The sequence below is a fragment of the Pterocles gutturalis genome, unplaced genomic scaffold (assembly GCF_000699245.1).
Source record: "Pterocles gutturalis isolate BGI_N339 unplaced genomic scaffold, ASM69924v1 scaffold33262, whole genome shotgun sequence".
Lineage (NCBI taxonomy): Eukaryota > Metazoa > Chordata > Aves > Pterocliformes > Pteroclidae > Pterocles > Pterocles gutturalis.
In genome coordinates, this window is record NW_010116602.1 from 28,174 (window position 1) to 43,002 (window position 14,829).

The 14,829-nt window shown below is 41.7% G+C and overlaps 1 protein-coding gene across 1 annotated transcript; it reads right to left on the minus strand.

The window, feature by feature from the left end:
- Positions 1-280: 280 nt before the first annotated feature.
- Positions 281-13,675, minus strand: SMARCE1 (SWI/SNF related, matrix associated, actin dependent regulator of chromatin, subfamily e, member 1). The gene is given in 9 exon segments (XM_010075557.1): positions 281-492; positions 1,308-1,518; positions 2,051-2,152; positions 3,156-3,328; positions 5,388-5,559; positions 7,102-7,233; positions 8,363-8,443; positions 10,545-10,649; positions 13,631-13,675. Coding segments are annotated over 8 exon segments (1,185 nt in total). The 5' UTR covers positions 10,647-10,649; positions 13,631-13,675.
- Positions 13,676-14,829: the final 1,154 nt, after the last annotated feature.

Genomic DNA, 14,829 nt, shown 5'->3' on the forward strand with positions numbered 1-14,829 from the left:
CCAATGCTCTCTTGCTAGGGGAGAAATCCCAAGCACCAGGAAGTACCTCTCCATATTGTACAGCTGTGTTTAGACACGTGAGGTTTTCTTTCCTGTCTGCTGTAAGATACCTTTGCCCCACAGGCCTCTTTCAGTTACTATGCTGATTATCTGGTGTTATTAAAACCCCGTATCCTCTGGAGACAAGTGATACAGGCAAGGAAGATACCAAAGCCGCGTAGCACATTCTGAAATCAAAACAGTACTTCATTAAAAAGAGACACATGAAATGAGTCAATGTTTATTCTTTCTTCTCGCTATCCTCAGCAATAGGGTCTGCGGGAGGCTCTTCCACTGTCGCGCTGTTGCTCTCCGAACCAGTGTTGCTGTCGCTGGTTCCCTCCTCTGCAGTGCTGTCAACCCCTTCTTGGCCACTCTCCTTATCATCTGGGGTGGATGTTCCTTCCTCACCGTTCTGCTGGTTTTCTGTGCTCTCTTCTGGGTGAGGCTCTTCTGTAATAAGGTATTTCTCAGTGTCATTTACATGCCAATACATTTATTTAGGTTGTTCAATTAGAATTTAAGAAACAGAATCTTGTAATAAATCTGAGTACTCCACAGCAGTTATTTCTGTCACTTAGAACATGCAGTAGCAGGTACGGCTCTGAGGACCTCAGTGCTTAGGATGGACAAGGACCTGCCACACGGTGTCCTGAAAGCCACCTGCAGCTGCCTGACCCCAGGAGTCTAGCCACAAGAAAGCAACGTGCCTTCTTAAACCAGCAGCGCTAGAATTTTACCTCCTTGGTCCCCTTTCCCTTATGCTTGTGCTGGTACAGCAGCGACTCAGGTATCAGCCACTGATTGTCTCCAGTACACGCTGGTGTTCTCTAATGTCACTGTGCAGAACACAAAGCCTGCAGATCAGCCTGGCAGAGCAGCACGGAAAGAACCGCGGTTCTGTCACCCTCGCTAGATGTTGACAATGGGACAAGGGAACGCTCCCAGTTGCTCCCAGCTAGCCAGTGTCTAAAAGGTGAGTCAGGCTGAGAAAGCTTTTTTTTCCCTTGGGTACATTACACACAAAGCATTGCGGATGGCTTTGTGCTGTGTTATCCTCTCCCCTTTCTACAAGGGGCAGGTTCATGAGAAGAAAGCAAACACCTGTGTTCACCAAGATGAACTGAACTACTCTGAAGGGTGTTCTTGAGCCTTTCTTTCTACTAAGAGTAGTACAGGGCACTGCTCCTGGCTAAGCTGAGCCTCTACAGAGATCCTGCAGCGCTGATCCTCTGAGGATTCTGATGCTGGATGTCAAACACAGTTACCTGTCTCCATCGGAGCACTCTCCTCTTCTTTCTTCTCCTCTATCTTGTTAGCTGCCTGTTCCTCCTCAGCTGCTATGTTATTCTGACTGCGTTCAGCTTGCTCGGCTGCTTCTTTTTCCCTTTCCTCCTGCCTCTTGCGAGCCTGTTCCTCAGCTTGAGCAATTTCAGCTGCAATTTTTTCCATGTCCACTTCCACCTTCAAACTGCATAACTACCAATTAAAAAACAAAGGAAAGCTCTTTACTACCCCAGTTAATTGAAAAACAAACCAGTAAAACCCAGTTAGGAGTTCAGTATTTCTACATGCAGCATAAGTCTTTTGGTTTGACAAAGTTTATATTAAAAGCTTCAGTAACAAGGCAGGGAGACAGAAGCATATTAAAAAAAAAAGGGGGGGGGATAAATAAACAACCTAAAGCTTGTTATTTGAGTGCAGCCACGGACAGAGCAGGATGTTCTCCAGCGGCTTTAGGCCACCTTCCCTGAGCTGCTCTCCAGGGAACTCAACCAGCCGGAAGGCGCTTTTCAACTGCACTGGCTGAGTGTCACCACTGCAGGTCACTGAAGGAGCAGGAAATACAAATGCTGCATCCTTCTGCCACCCACACAGAGGACACTGCAGTCCCCAGCTGGGTCATTACACACAACTGGATCCAGAACGGAACAGAAGCAGGCAGAGCAGTTGTACAAATGGGTAACGGAGCAGATCACTCAGGGTAAGGGGAGAAAAGTGAGAGCTGTACCCTTTTAAGCTCATTGTTAAAGGACTCTGTGCTTTCCAAGAACTTCCTCTTCTTTTCCTGGTGACGCTCTTAAATTTGCAGAAGCTCAGCTTCTAGTTTACGCTGGAAATGAAATAAATTGTAAGAACCTTACTATGCAGTCATCTGAACTGGACAAAGTTTACAGCTATGTACAAAAATATCTAGACCAATGTTTAAAAATAAATCCATATAACATATAAACATCCTTACGCCTTCCTTGATCTAACACCCAATGGCCAAGTTCAGAGTGAAAAGTATGAACAATAAAAGGGTCTGTGCAGTAATTCAGGACTGGCTGCACATACTGAAAATGAAAACCAGTACGTACTGGAGCTGAATCTTCCAGCATAACATTACACATTTCCTTTCATATTCTCTACCCCACAGGTACATACACACACAGAACACATCAGTTACATTCTCTAATGCGGACAGACCACAAATCCAAGGAAAGAAGGGACACCACCCCTCTCCACCCCCTGAATCTTCTTTCGTTAATTAAAAAAACCCCCAATAAATCTCAGTGTCATTCTGGTCTCTCTGTTTTCTTCACCTGCATGTACAGGGACTATACTGACAGTTTGTTAACCTGCTTGTTGGGAAAACACAGGCGTCTGTCCAGCCAAAGCTGGGTGAAACGTGCAAGGTGGACATTTCCGTGGATGCATTTAACTTTCCATGAAAAGACGTTACAATAGGGTGGATTTACTGTAATAAAGGATTGTTACAAACAAGATTATGGGTCATAAACTACCTGAAAGCCACAGCTCTACCAGCACCTGTGAAACAGGAGACTTACACTGCATACAGCCCGGTTATGTGGAATAGTGAAGAGCTGTGGAATTAATACTTGAGCTATCCTGCAGAACAAAATACAGCTTAACTGATTTCTGCTAATAACGAAGCCACACAGAAGGTGAAGTCTCACGCCTTGCAATTCCCCAGAAAACCCAGAGATTAGCTATTCAAGCGTACAGAACATTTGACAGCCAACAAGAATAGTCATGTAGGTGATCCAACGATCTGAGACTTGGAGTACAGCCCAACACCATGATGTGTTAACTGCCCCCTTATTTATCTTTACCTGGTGAACCATTAAAGATTGAACCTGGCGTTTAAGAACTTGCATTCTAGCTGTAGTGACAACAGAGCGGACATCGGGCACCACGCTTTCACTCAGTATCTCACTGATGAGACGATGGTTTCTTTGGAAACGAGCTGTGGCCGTGTGCTTCATAGAAAATCCATCGTCATAATCTGAAATGAGTTTTAAGTGCAACTGCTTTAATTCAAAAAAATAAGTACCAAGACTAACAATGCTGTACCCACATTACCATTGATTAAAACCAAAATAAAACCCCTAACACCAGCACGAAGCACTAATACACGGTTACTCATCACTGAAAATTCATAGTAAAGTAATAAGTGGATTTTTAGTAAATGCAGTTCCCTAAAGAACAGTTACTGAAAAAAATAACAGGCTTCAGGAGAAAAAGCACACAAGCAGACAGGCCAAGTGCTGGTCTCTTATAAGCTTCTTGCAGGGAAATTAAATCAAATTAAAAGAACTTCCAATTTATGGCAAGATACTGAACTTTGACAATTTTAATCTAGTTACAGACCTGAACATGAACTACAGCATTATGGATTGTACTAGGTACTCATTTTAAAAGTAAAATTCAGTTTGATGCTGCAATGCAGAACGAAACGTGTTTTCCTGTATCCAGCAGCACCCAAAAGCTTCCAGCCCATAGAAGACAGAAGCCTTCCTACGCTGACCTTCTATATTTCAAGGAAAGCAGGCAAAGCCTTTGAAAATAAGAAAAATCAAACCCCAGTCTGCAGTTCTGGGTATCTAGAACAAAACAGACTCAAAAAAATTCAAGTCCAGCAAATTAGAATTTAAAGCACAATAATTAGTATTGGTGGGAAAAAAACTTGGAAGAAACCGCTGTATAATTCATACTTGGTTGAATATTAAAATGTTAAGCAGCAAGTACGAATTATCTTCCAGAATGATGTCACGTAGAGAAGTCCAGGAGTTGAATTTATTTTACATCAAGTCTTCCTAATGGAGATTAGTCTCCAACTACTCCCAGAAATCTTAAGAAGAATCCTAACACACCATGCCAGGAAATTTTACTGAAGAAGGTAACTAGCTTAACAAAAGATTCTGTCTGCTTTATTTCTAAGGGTTATGTTCAGTTTCTCATTGAGGCATCTGATCAGATGAAGCAAACACAGAAACAGTGGGAAGACAATAGATTTGCAAGAGACAGAGAAGTACAAAGCAGACTGGTCTCCTTAAAGTTCTGCCTTTGTCCTCTTATAGATTCCTTTTATGCTAAATCTTCTTGATCCTAGTGACATGCAAGATCAGACAGAAGCAACATTTGTCACAGAACATGACGTGCTGTTTTGTCCCAGATGTAAACAGACGCAAGCAGGGCCCAGGGCAGCTGGTTCTGGGAGCATTTGCTGGGCCCAGGGAGCACAGAGCAGAGTCTGAAGCCCCAGAATGCCAGCTACCAGAACACGAAATGTATTTACAGAGATCTTGCAGTTACCTCAGACTGGGGAAAGTGCTGTTGGTCATGAGCTTAACTCAAGGGTGTGCTTTTACAAGGGGGAAGGAAAAAAAAAGGGTGTAACTGGCTGACTGCATTCTTCACCCTCAGGTTTCAACAAGTAGTTGGTCATGAATTCAAAAGCAGACACTAGGTGCATGAGTCTGAGTTTTCCCACTTGGGTGGAGTGCATTTCCTTGCAGTCAAATAAACTTTCAGAATTTTCTCATCAACTTGTCAACAGCAAGGGTAACTTACTTTCTAAACAATCTCAAATGACAGTTCTTGAACACATTCGAAGTTCAGGTGCTCTGAATCGCACCAGAACTCTGCCTGTCAGAATTATGTACTTCTGGTAATAAAGCACAGAATTCCATTCACGCGGGATTAAATCAGGCACCTAAGCCTTTGAGAACACATCTGTTAAAGCCATTACAGAGCTTTAAGCAGACTTATGTGTTTTGAACTGTGAGCATCACTTCACACATCATTAAAGGTTGGCTTAACTTTTGCCACTGGCTTGTCACCTTAGCTCTCGGAAACAAGACAAAGTCGGCTGTTAGCTGCATGAATTAAACCTGGTAACGAAAATCAGTATCAAAGGTACCAAAATCGAAAGGAAGTCAGGTTAAGCATTGTGGAAGTTGCACACTGGCAGTTTTCCGCATCTGGCATCCATTTCTCTACACTGCTGGTCCTGAAACGAGACTCTTTCACCGGACGGTGCGTACAGACTCCTTTCTGCTTACCATCGGGATCTTCTGCTGGCTGGATGCTCATGTACGGTTCACCCTTCTCCATGCGCGACTGCCTTTGTCGGCTTTCTTCTTCCAATGCAGCCTCGGCACGACTTTTTGCGTTGATGTAGGCAAGGTACGCAGGAGAGTTATGGTAGGCCTTCATGGATTCATTGTACTCTATCTGAAATGTGACCAATATCGTTTGATTGCACCATTGGACGATTGCAGACGTGACATAACTGTTGTCCGTGTAACGGAAACGGCAGTTGCACAGACAAAGCTACTTTGAATCATCTGGCCGATACACAAACGGCCATATTCTCTGTCTTTCTTTTTACAAATTAGAACTTCTTCCACAGTCATTCATCTTTTAAAAACTTGTAGGTACATTTCAGTTGTAATACCTGAGAAGTCTTACGATAGCTTTGGTTTTTGAGATTCAAAAATCAAACACCTCAGAACAAGGCACTTATGATCAGACAAACTCTGATGAGATTAAAATAAACTGAGTTAAATTATTCTCAGTAATTCACTGGAGTTCTAACTAGATCTTTGATTCTGCTTTCTTCTCTTTCCTTATTCCAGTATGTCATGAACCAGTTTTCAAAATAACTTACGACTTTGCCATTCTTTGATCCATCCCTGCACTGGGATGATACAGAATGCTGCAGCCAGGCTGGTGTCTCCTCCTGGCAGCGGGACTGTATTGCTTTCTTCACCTTCTTTGAATTATTTCTCCCCTTTGCTTTCTTTAATCACACTTTTAAAATTTGCCAAGTCTAGATTTTGTACAGTGATTTGAGATATTTCCAATGAAAAATTAGATAATCTGCAATACTGTTAAAAGTAACTAAACATCTTGTTTTCTTTAGGATTAGGACTGGAATCCTTCTACCTAGGCACTGTAAAAATGCAGACACCATGGCCCCTGCCCCAAGGAGCTTACAATCTAAACATCATCACCAAGTTAAAAAATAATAGAATTTTTCTTTTTTTTTTTCAACTAAGACCATCCGGCTTTGAAGTACTTCTCTAGTGATTTGGAATAAAAACAGCTTAGATTTGAGCAGGTTATACACAGCCTCAGATGTCTGCCAGCGTTAAGCACAACCCAGCAGCTGGACAATGTTCTCTTTGTACCTCAGGAGCACAGAAACAGTCTTGGAACGGTCCTCAACACTTACCGACCCAGCCACGTGAGGTAGCTGTCACCTTTTGTCACGAAGATCAATAAGAACAAAACAAACCCACAGGAAAACCCCAGAAGCGGTAGCATTTTTCTAATAAGAACCAGAACACTATGCCATAGCATGGAGTTACGCCATGAAAACCAAACCCTACGTGACTGGAAGTCTTTTACGAACACGTTCATGACAACAGCAGTAGTTGCAGAGCACCACTTTTGAAAGAGGATTTTGGTGTTGAGACAATCTTTTCAATACTGATGTTGTACAATCCAATCCATTCATTAAACAGTTAAAATCGACACTCAACTATAAATACTTCACTTTGAATTAGGTCTAAAAACTGACCAGTCACAGTTGAAGTACAGTTATTTTAAAAAAAACCTAAAAGACGTGTCAGGACATACTTCCATTTAAGTTACATACAGGGGTCTCGTGAACGCCTCATACACCACTGCATGGGCAAGATGAATTTTTCTTCTCAGACCAGTTCCTAGAAGAATCAGCTGTAATAAACATCCCAGATTTCTTCCATTTACCTTTTCAGCTTCATATTCATTCAAATACTCTTGCTTCTCTTCATCAGTGAGATCTCGCCACATTCCTCCAATAATCTTGCCAATTTCCCATAACTTCAAATCAGGATTGGACGCCTTCACTTGGTCCCAGACCTTAACAGAAACAGCTGGAGCTTTACTAATGATATCTAAATACTTCCAAATTAAACATTTTATATTGTCATCTCAGTGTTCTTTCTGGAATCACCATGAAAAACAGGATTAAGTTAGGAACGAGTCTGGCTAAACTATCTCGATTATTTTCTGGGGCAGGAAGTCAGTAGGAAGCCATCTACTGAAACAGGCAATTGCTGAAATGGCTTTGGTTTCATGAGAATATTGCCTTTAACCCTCTTAATTCTCTTCTTAAATGCACATCGCTGCATCTCTGGGAAAAAAAAATGCTACTGAGTAAACACATCCAGCAGTAGATTACGATAAAGAGCACTGAGCTTTTCAGATCAGAATGTAACATTTCAAAATATTTTTCAGTCTTGCTGATCAATCTGAGTTCCAACAAGTTCTGACTCCACCAAAAAAGTTTCTAACTTTACAGGGGGAGAAAAAAAATAAAAAAGGAGAGAGCTGCCAGTGTTATTTCTTGCTGCGCCACTTGACTTTTTTTTTTTTTGTTGATGGTTTTTTGCCTAAGATAGACATGCTGGTAAAGATACTTTACCAGAAGCGGAAGAATTTCCTTCTGGCTCACCCGCTTCAGACAGGCTGACATGCCCTCCCCATGCCCCATAAGGTTTCAGACTCCACAAGAGTCTCTCTCCTACTTTCTGTCAAACAGTTCACAGAACAGCGAAGTAAACGTTGCCACGGGCTAGGTTGGCGAAGGAGAACATGCAAAGTCCACTCATTGCTACTCTTCAGTCCAGCTACAGCACTGTACCAAGCCCAGTATACCGCAAGGAATACTTCCTTGATATAAAAAAGTTCTCTCAGTAAGTCACAGGCACTTCTGAATGTGGCAGGGTGGATCCTTGTCAGCAGAGACAGTGGTAGTAATTATCATTTTAGAGAAAACTTTTCCCCCCAGAAATTGGCAACTGCATGAACAGACTAGTGCTGCCTTTATTCTGACGGGCAACGCGTCTGTACTTTACAATTCCCTTACGAGAATGTGCAGGCTGTTAGAAGTCAAAGTTTAGAAGCTGAAACTAAGATAATAGCAATTAATTGTTAGCACATACGAACACTAACTTTTATTATTACTTGTTTGACACCGTATACCCACCTTCCGGCTGTACCTCATGTAGGGCATCAGGGGCTTGTCTGGGGGTTTGGGGGGCTTTGGAATGGTAATACCCGAGGAAGCCTATAAAAGAACCGAATAAATCCATTTGTTAATGGGATTGCTGGAGAGATTCCATGTACACTAGTGTTGGAAAACACTCATTCCTGTGCAGTTAACACAGCCAAACTACACCCCCTGCAGCCTCCCCGCCGAGAGAAGCAAGAGCATCGGCAAAAAAACCATCCCAACGGTGAACGGGTACTAACTGCAGCTGGGCCTCACAGTCAGATCTTTCCAGTTTAAGTTTGTCCTTTTATCTGTAAGTTTACAGAGTAGTAACTAGATAAATCTTCAAAAGGGCTCCATAGGCTTAAAATAGAAACACTCAGCTTAGAAATCTACATGGAAACACCACTCCCAGCAGGCTGCTTCTGATGAGCAACTTATTGAACCCGTTTTGACAATGTACTGTGGCTACTGTACAGGTGGAAAAAGACGAGGAGAAAGTTCACGATCAAGAAGTTATTGAGACATATTTTCATTTTTAAATCATTTTAGCAACAAATTTGCAGCTAAGTGCTGTCAGTTGCAAGTTGCTGCATCCCCTCTTGTCCCCTCAACCTACAGAACACCGTCCAGGAACGGGACAGTCCCTGTCAGCTGCAGGTTCTGAAAACCTCCGCTCTTCAGCACGTACACATGCGAGCAGTTCCATTATAAACTGTACTAAGTGGGAGCATTTTCATTAAAATATAAAGCTGTTTCAAGATTTTTCAGGACTACGGCCATAGATAAGCAAAGACTTGGATCTGGCCAGGAAGGCTCTCGTTCAGTATTCAGCTTTCAAATTTTTGCTCTTTTTTTTTTTGTTTTGCTGAATTTATGGAGCTCTATGGAACAATGCATACAGAGTTGTGTACAGATATAAATAATGTACATGAGGTATATGCATTACCAAAATGTATACACGTATACACATACAGATGGGTTTGAAAAACATTAACGGAAATTGTTCAATGCTTTTAAATTAACAGGAATTTAAAGACACCATACATATATTGATATATGCATGGCAGAGGAGGCTGTGTATGCTTATGACATAGAGAAACAATGAGAGTTCTCAGACAAAACCTGACTTATTCTTGTATAAGGGAAAAAAGGGGATGTTCAGACAGTACATTCTGTCAAGTTCCAGCTTGTATGGGGAAGGTCTTTTCTGTAAACATTTTAACAAACCAGATGAACTTCATACATGAAGTTTGAAAGAAGGTTTATATCAGAGGCATAAGAAGAGCACACTTCGTTAAAAGCACCATGTATTTGTTCCTTGAGCAATCTCTGATATCATGTTCCAAACTAATCAGATGTTTTGAGACAGGAAGTTTTACACGAAAAACCTTAAAATTATGAGAATTATGAAAACTTTAAAAATCAGGGATTTACTCTATTTCTGTTGGGTTAGTTCTGAAAACATTACACTTCCACAGTCTAGTTTTGTTCCCTAGCTGCACCCAATGCTCAAGACTTTGTCTCTATTTGAAAGAAGCCATCGCCTCTCTCATCACTTGACTGCATCTCACTTCGTTTACTCCATGAAAAATGAATGTAACATCCATTTTCCACACACTGACAAAGCACATAAGATCTGAAAGGATTCTAGTTTATTATCATCATGCTTTTGTTGAAAAAAATAATGTCTGAACTTGGGGCTTTGCAGTTATTACCAGACTAAGACTGGAAAGAAAAATAAAGGCTTGCACCTCTTGCATGGCTCAATATGCTGCAACTACTATCAACAATCTCCATTTTGCAAAATGTTCGTCCCTATTTTTGTGCCTATAAACCTCAATAAAATGAGCAGCTCCCTCCCTCCAGGAATTTGTGCCCACGCTGTAGAACTTTCCCTGAGCACGCAGCGGTCACTGAAGACCACAAGGTCAGTCTTTCTGGAGTTCTGCATCACACGCATTTACCACATTTTCTCCTCTGCTGAGCAGAAGTCCATTTTCCTGCAAAAGGTTTCAGAGTGAAAGGGAAGGGGTAGGGGTGGGGAGTAAGAATCAGAGGTAATTGTTTGTTTTTATAACGTGGCAGCAGCCAGGATTCAGAAGAACCTAACTCTAAAGCCATTTCTGGTCAATTCCTGTTGTTTGCCGGATGATGTAATAGTTGATTCTCCTACCGTGACCCGGCTGTTGGTGCCCGGGTTCCCTCCCAGCCTGTAGTTGTTGTAGGCCAGATGGCTGTATGGATTGTATCCCACAAACCCTGGTGTGCTGGGCATTTGCTGATGGAAACAAATGAGACAAAAACACGAATGAGAAATGAGCCCAAACGAGGAAAACACAGAAATGAAAATGAACTGCAATATGGCATGCAAAAGCAACCAGAATTTAACAAGCAAATGAGGTGTAGCAGTTGATACCTTCAACACACAAATCTTACTCCAGTATAAACCTGTTAAGGAAACAGGATTTTTAAGCAAGTGTCACTACAAATTTCTGTCTGCAATTGGCGGATTACCTCTATTAAGTGTGTAACTCATTTCAACACGTATTCTATAAATCCAGCTTGTGGCTAGTAAAATTTTCCAACACAAGCCACCAAGTGGTTCAGACAGACTCTTCTATCCAAAGGGTTAGGCACACAGTGATCAGGCAGAACCCCCAGTATCAACACCCACTACACCAGCGAAAATCCCTGCCTGCTCTTCTCCCCATCCTTCAGCCTTTCTGACAAATATCACATTGTCAATGAATAGGAAAAGAAAAAAAAAAATCTCTCAAAGCACCACCTGTGCATCACTAGCTGAAGATTTTCCTGGTGGTTTGCAAAATTTAAATATTTTGGGGAACTGGGATTAGAAAGCTGGGAGAGAAGATCCTTCTGATAGGAGGTAGGCTGCAGACTGCGGGAGTTGAGGAACCACTGCAATGAAACCTACAGGTTAGAAATTACAAACTATCGAATCTGAGACAGCTTCAGCAGGTAACGAACACATCTTCATCCATTCCTGAAAGTGGATCAATTCAGTCTCAGTAACGTAGAAAGAATACAGTTTCTTTCCAATCCCTTCTTACCCAACATCCACATACAAGCAAGTATCAAAGGTTTGCTGTATTCCCCATCTTACATCAACCTCTCTCCTACCTTTTTCCTTTATCCCCCACTTCCCAATCAAATTTAGTTGGGAAAAAATGGATCAACTACTAAACAGTAATTGTGATCAAGTCCTGACTGCAGTGGTCCTATTGTTCCGTCAGGATTCACGATGTCCTGTGGTGTCTCCAGACACTGAGGTGTCTCCGCAGTGTCCCACTCCTCAGCAGCACTCTGGCCGCAGTACCCCACACAGACTCCAGCAGTCCTTTCCAGCGCTTTGCAGAGCAGACCCATTCCAGGTGACAGCGACAGAAATTCTGCACAGAGGTTCAGGGCCCCCAGAACCAAGGTATGACAAATACTGAACAGAAACCACCTAGAAGCTGAACTACATTAACCTGTGAAATTTTCAAGCATATGTAGACACACTGTAGTTAAAAGAGTAAAGTTATCCTTTAGCAGTCAGCCTTCCAATAAATATTTTATTGCCAAACTTTTTAAACTCCACCACAGCAGCTGACATCTGCATGCCTGTGACCGTGACATACACATTCACTAAGACACCATTTGACAGAAGTTTTCTGTATTACCGTAACAGCAGGTTTTGAATATGCTGAACTACAGCTCTTCAATGAAACCAGGTGACTATTTGGTTTAGTTTGATTACCAGCTGTAATCTCTGCCTGCTTAATTCTTTATTTCTGCAAGACAGGATTTAAGTGTTGCAAGGAAACTACCTTGCGTGACACGGAGAGTTTTCACCTCAGCTGTAAGACTGTCGTTACGAGAACTACTGGCACTTGGTTGACTGCAGGAACTGGAACTGGCTGTGGAAGAACAAGCAAGGTTATCTGTCTGCTGTTATAACGTGTGTTAACAGAGCACAGAGGATCATCCCAAGGACTGTATAAAATGTAAGTAACACAGAAGATGCTCAAAATACAGGTCACTAGTTGCAGTTTTTAAATCTGTTTCATGTCCCCTTCTGAAGACTTCTGACTAAAGAATGTACCACAGCAATATAAACCGTTTAACAACGTCTGTGTCCGTGCTACGTCCCAAAGGAATCGCACACGGGTACGCAGAGCTCTCAAGGCAGGAATCCAGGTGTAAGGGCAGATGCCATCGTGTTCCTTTAATACTGGCACAAACCTATCGAGTTGTGGGCAAAATGAACACTGAGCAAACTACGCAAATAAAGTTTTATCTGTGCAAATTTATAAGAATATAACTTACATTATAGAATTTTCAAGCCTCTTTAAATGTAAAGCACGGCATGATAAATGTGAAGGATCACATTTCATCTAACACCCATCCTGCAGTTTCCATCCCGATGCAGAGATCAGGGACACTCTGCTGGATAGCAGTTTTCCAATTTTCTTGGGTAAAAAAATTCACTATAGTGTCTTTGCTTGTTCTTCTGTACAGATCTGTATTGTCCCATGTGAATATGTTACTCCTAAAATGCAAGCTACTAAGAAATGGGAATGCTACAGAAGAGCCACATTTCCTTTCACACGCTTTCCTGACCACAGCATACTGGTACTTCAGCACCTTTCGTACTGGTGTTTCAGTACCTTTTTATACATAAAAAACTGTTCATGTTTTCCTTAGTGTCATTCCATGTCATTTTACTAGAAAGTAAAACATTTCTCATGCCATAGACTCCAAACCACCAGTGGTTTAAAGAAATCTGAAAACTGGCATCATTATTCCTGCCCAATATAACAGAGGTTTGCAGACTGCTGCATTCCACTGAAAATCAGTTAGCTACAGAAACATGAAAAAACAGTCTGCCCATGATTTGGGCGCGAGTGGAGTGGGAAGTTTTAGAATTAAATGTATCAGTTTGTTCTTAAATATTCCAGCGTACTGTTGCAACCCACTGTGAATGTCATTTCAGACCAACTGACTGCTCACAAAAAATTAAGTGTCTGCAGAGCCTAGCCTTAGAGGTGAAACAACTTTATTCAGCTTCTCTTTCACAATCTGCTTAAAAAACCCAAAGAAGATTATTTTAAACAGTGCACATCATCTGAATGTGAAACACACCTAGCTCATGTTTCCAACACAGGAAGGTGATGCAACTCCGCAATTACTGCTCTGGGAAGTTACGAATGGCTGTATTACCAGCTCTGTGTGAATGAGAAAAATCACTATACTTACGGTTGCAGGAGCTGGGGTGGGAGGTGGGGCGTAAGATGGCCTTTCTGTTAAGATACAAATGTAAGCAATTTTTTTTTCTCAAAAATTTGAACAAATTCCTTGTAAGGCATCTGCTGTGGCAAACATTTTAAAGCAATTTACAACAAGACGGAAATCCTACTCTCAAAGACTCTGCCTTTTGCCACTGAAGAGCATAAAGCAAGGAACACAAGAGAAAAAAACATTTAAGACCACACCATTGCTATGTTGCTAGCCTTTTATTTAGGTGTAAGACTGAAGAATATGAAATCCATTTATATGAACATTAATTAAAGAGTGTAAGCAAAAATGTAGTGGAACAGAATCTAGGAGAAGCTGTGATATCTGGATTTACTATGAAAATAATACACCAGAAATCAGCCACAGCAAGATTTAAGGCCAAGAGTTTGGTCAGAAGTGACTATGTTTCGTATAATTCTTTTTAATGTGAGGAATAACAGGATTATCTCACAAACAGGTTCTGCTGAAAAAAAAATAATTCATCAAGTTAAATGAAGAAAAATCTGAAAACTTACTTGACATTTTGATAGGCAAATTTTCAGCCACCTGACATTATATTTGTACTTCTGAAAGACAAAAGAACACCGAACTATTGAGTATTATGCCTTTGCTTCCCCAAATCTTTGAAACTTCAATTATTATAGTGACCATTAATTACCAAAAAGTTCGCCAATTTTGAAATAAAGACAAAAGAACTTTAGAAACTAAAGCGTTATCTCTTTGAAAGAGGAATGCTTTCCAAGGCACCTGGCCTTAAACAGCTGTGAGAGAACACTCGGGTTTGCGCCTTCTTCATACCAAGGGGTTGAAGTGTTCTCCCTTGAGAGATACGAAGGATACACCCCGGTATTTTACACTGACTGTTCCAGAACAGTGGTGAGTGTATAAATGACCAAATTAAATACTATCTGATGGCAAAAAAAATATAAAATAACCACGGAACAGGAGAACACTGCCCTAGGCCGGGGGATGGGACCTTTCAGCGATAAGCCCATCGGTGTGTGGGGAAACGGTAACAAAGCGGCACTTTTTCGGCCTTTTTCTTCCCCTAACTCCACGAAGCTCCACCAGCAGCGGGATCTCCCTCTGACGCTCCTGATCGGTACCGGGCCGAGCTCCGGGCCCCCCGAGCCCCTCAGCACCGGGCGGCAGCTCCGGCC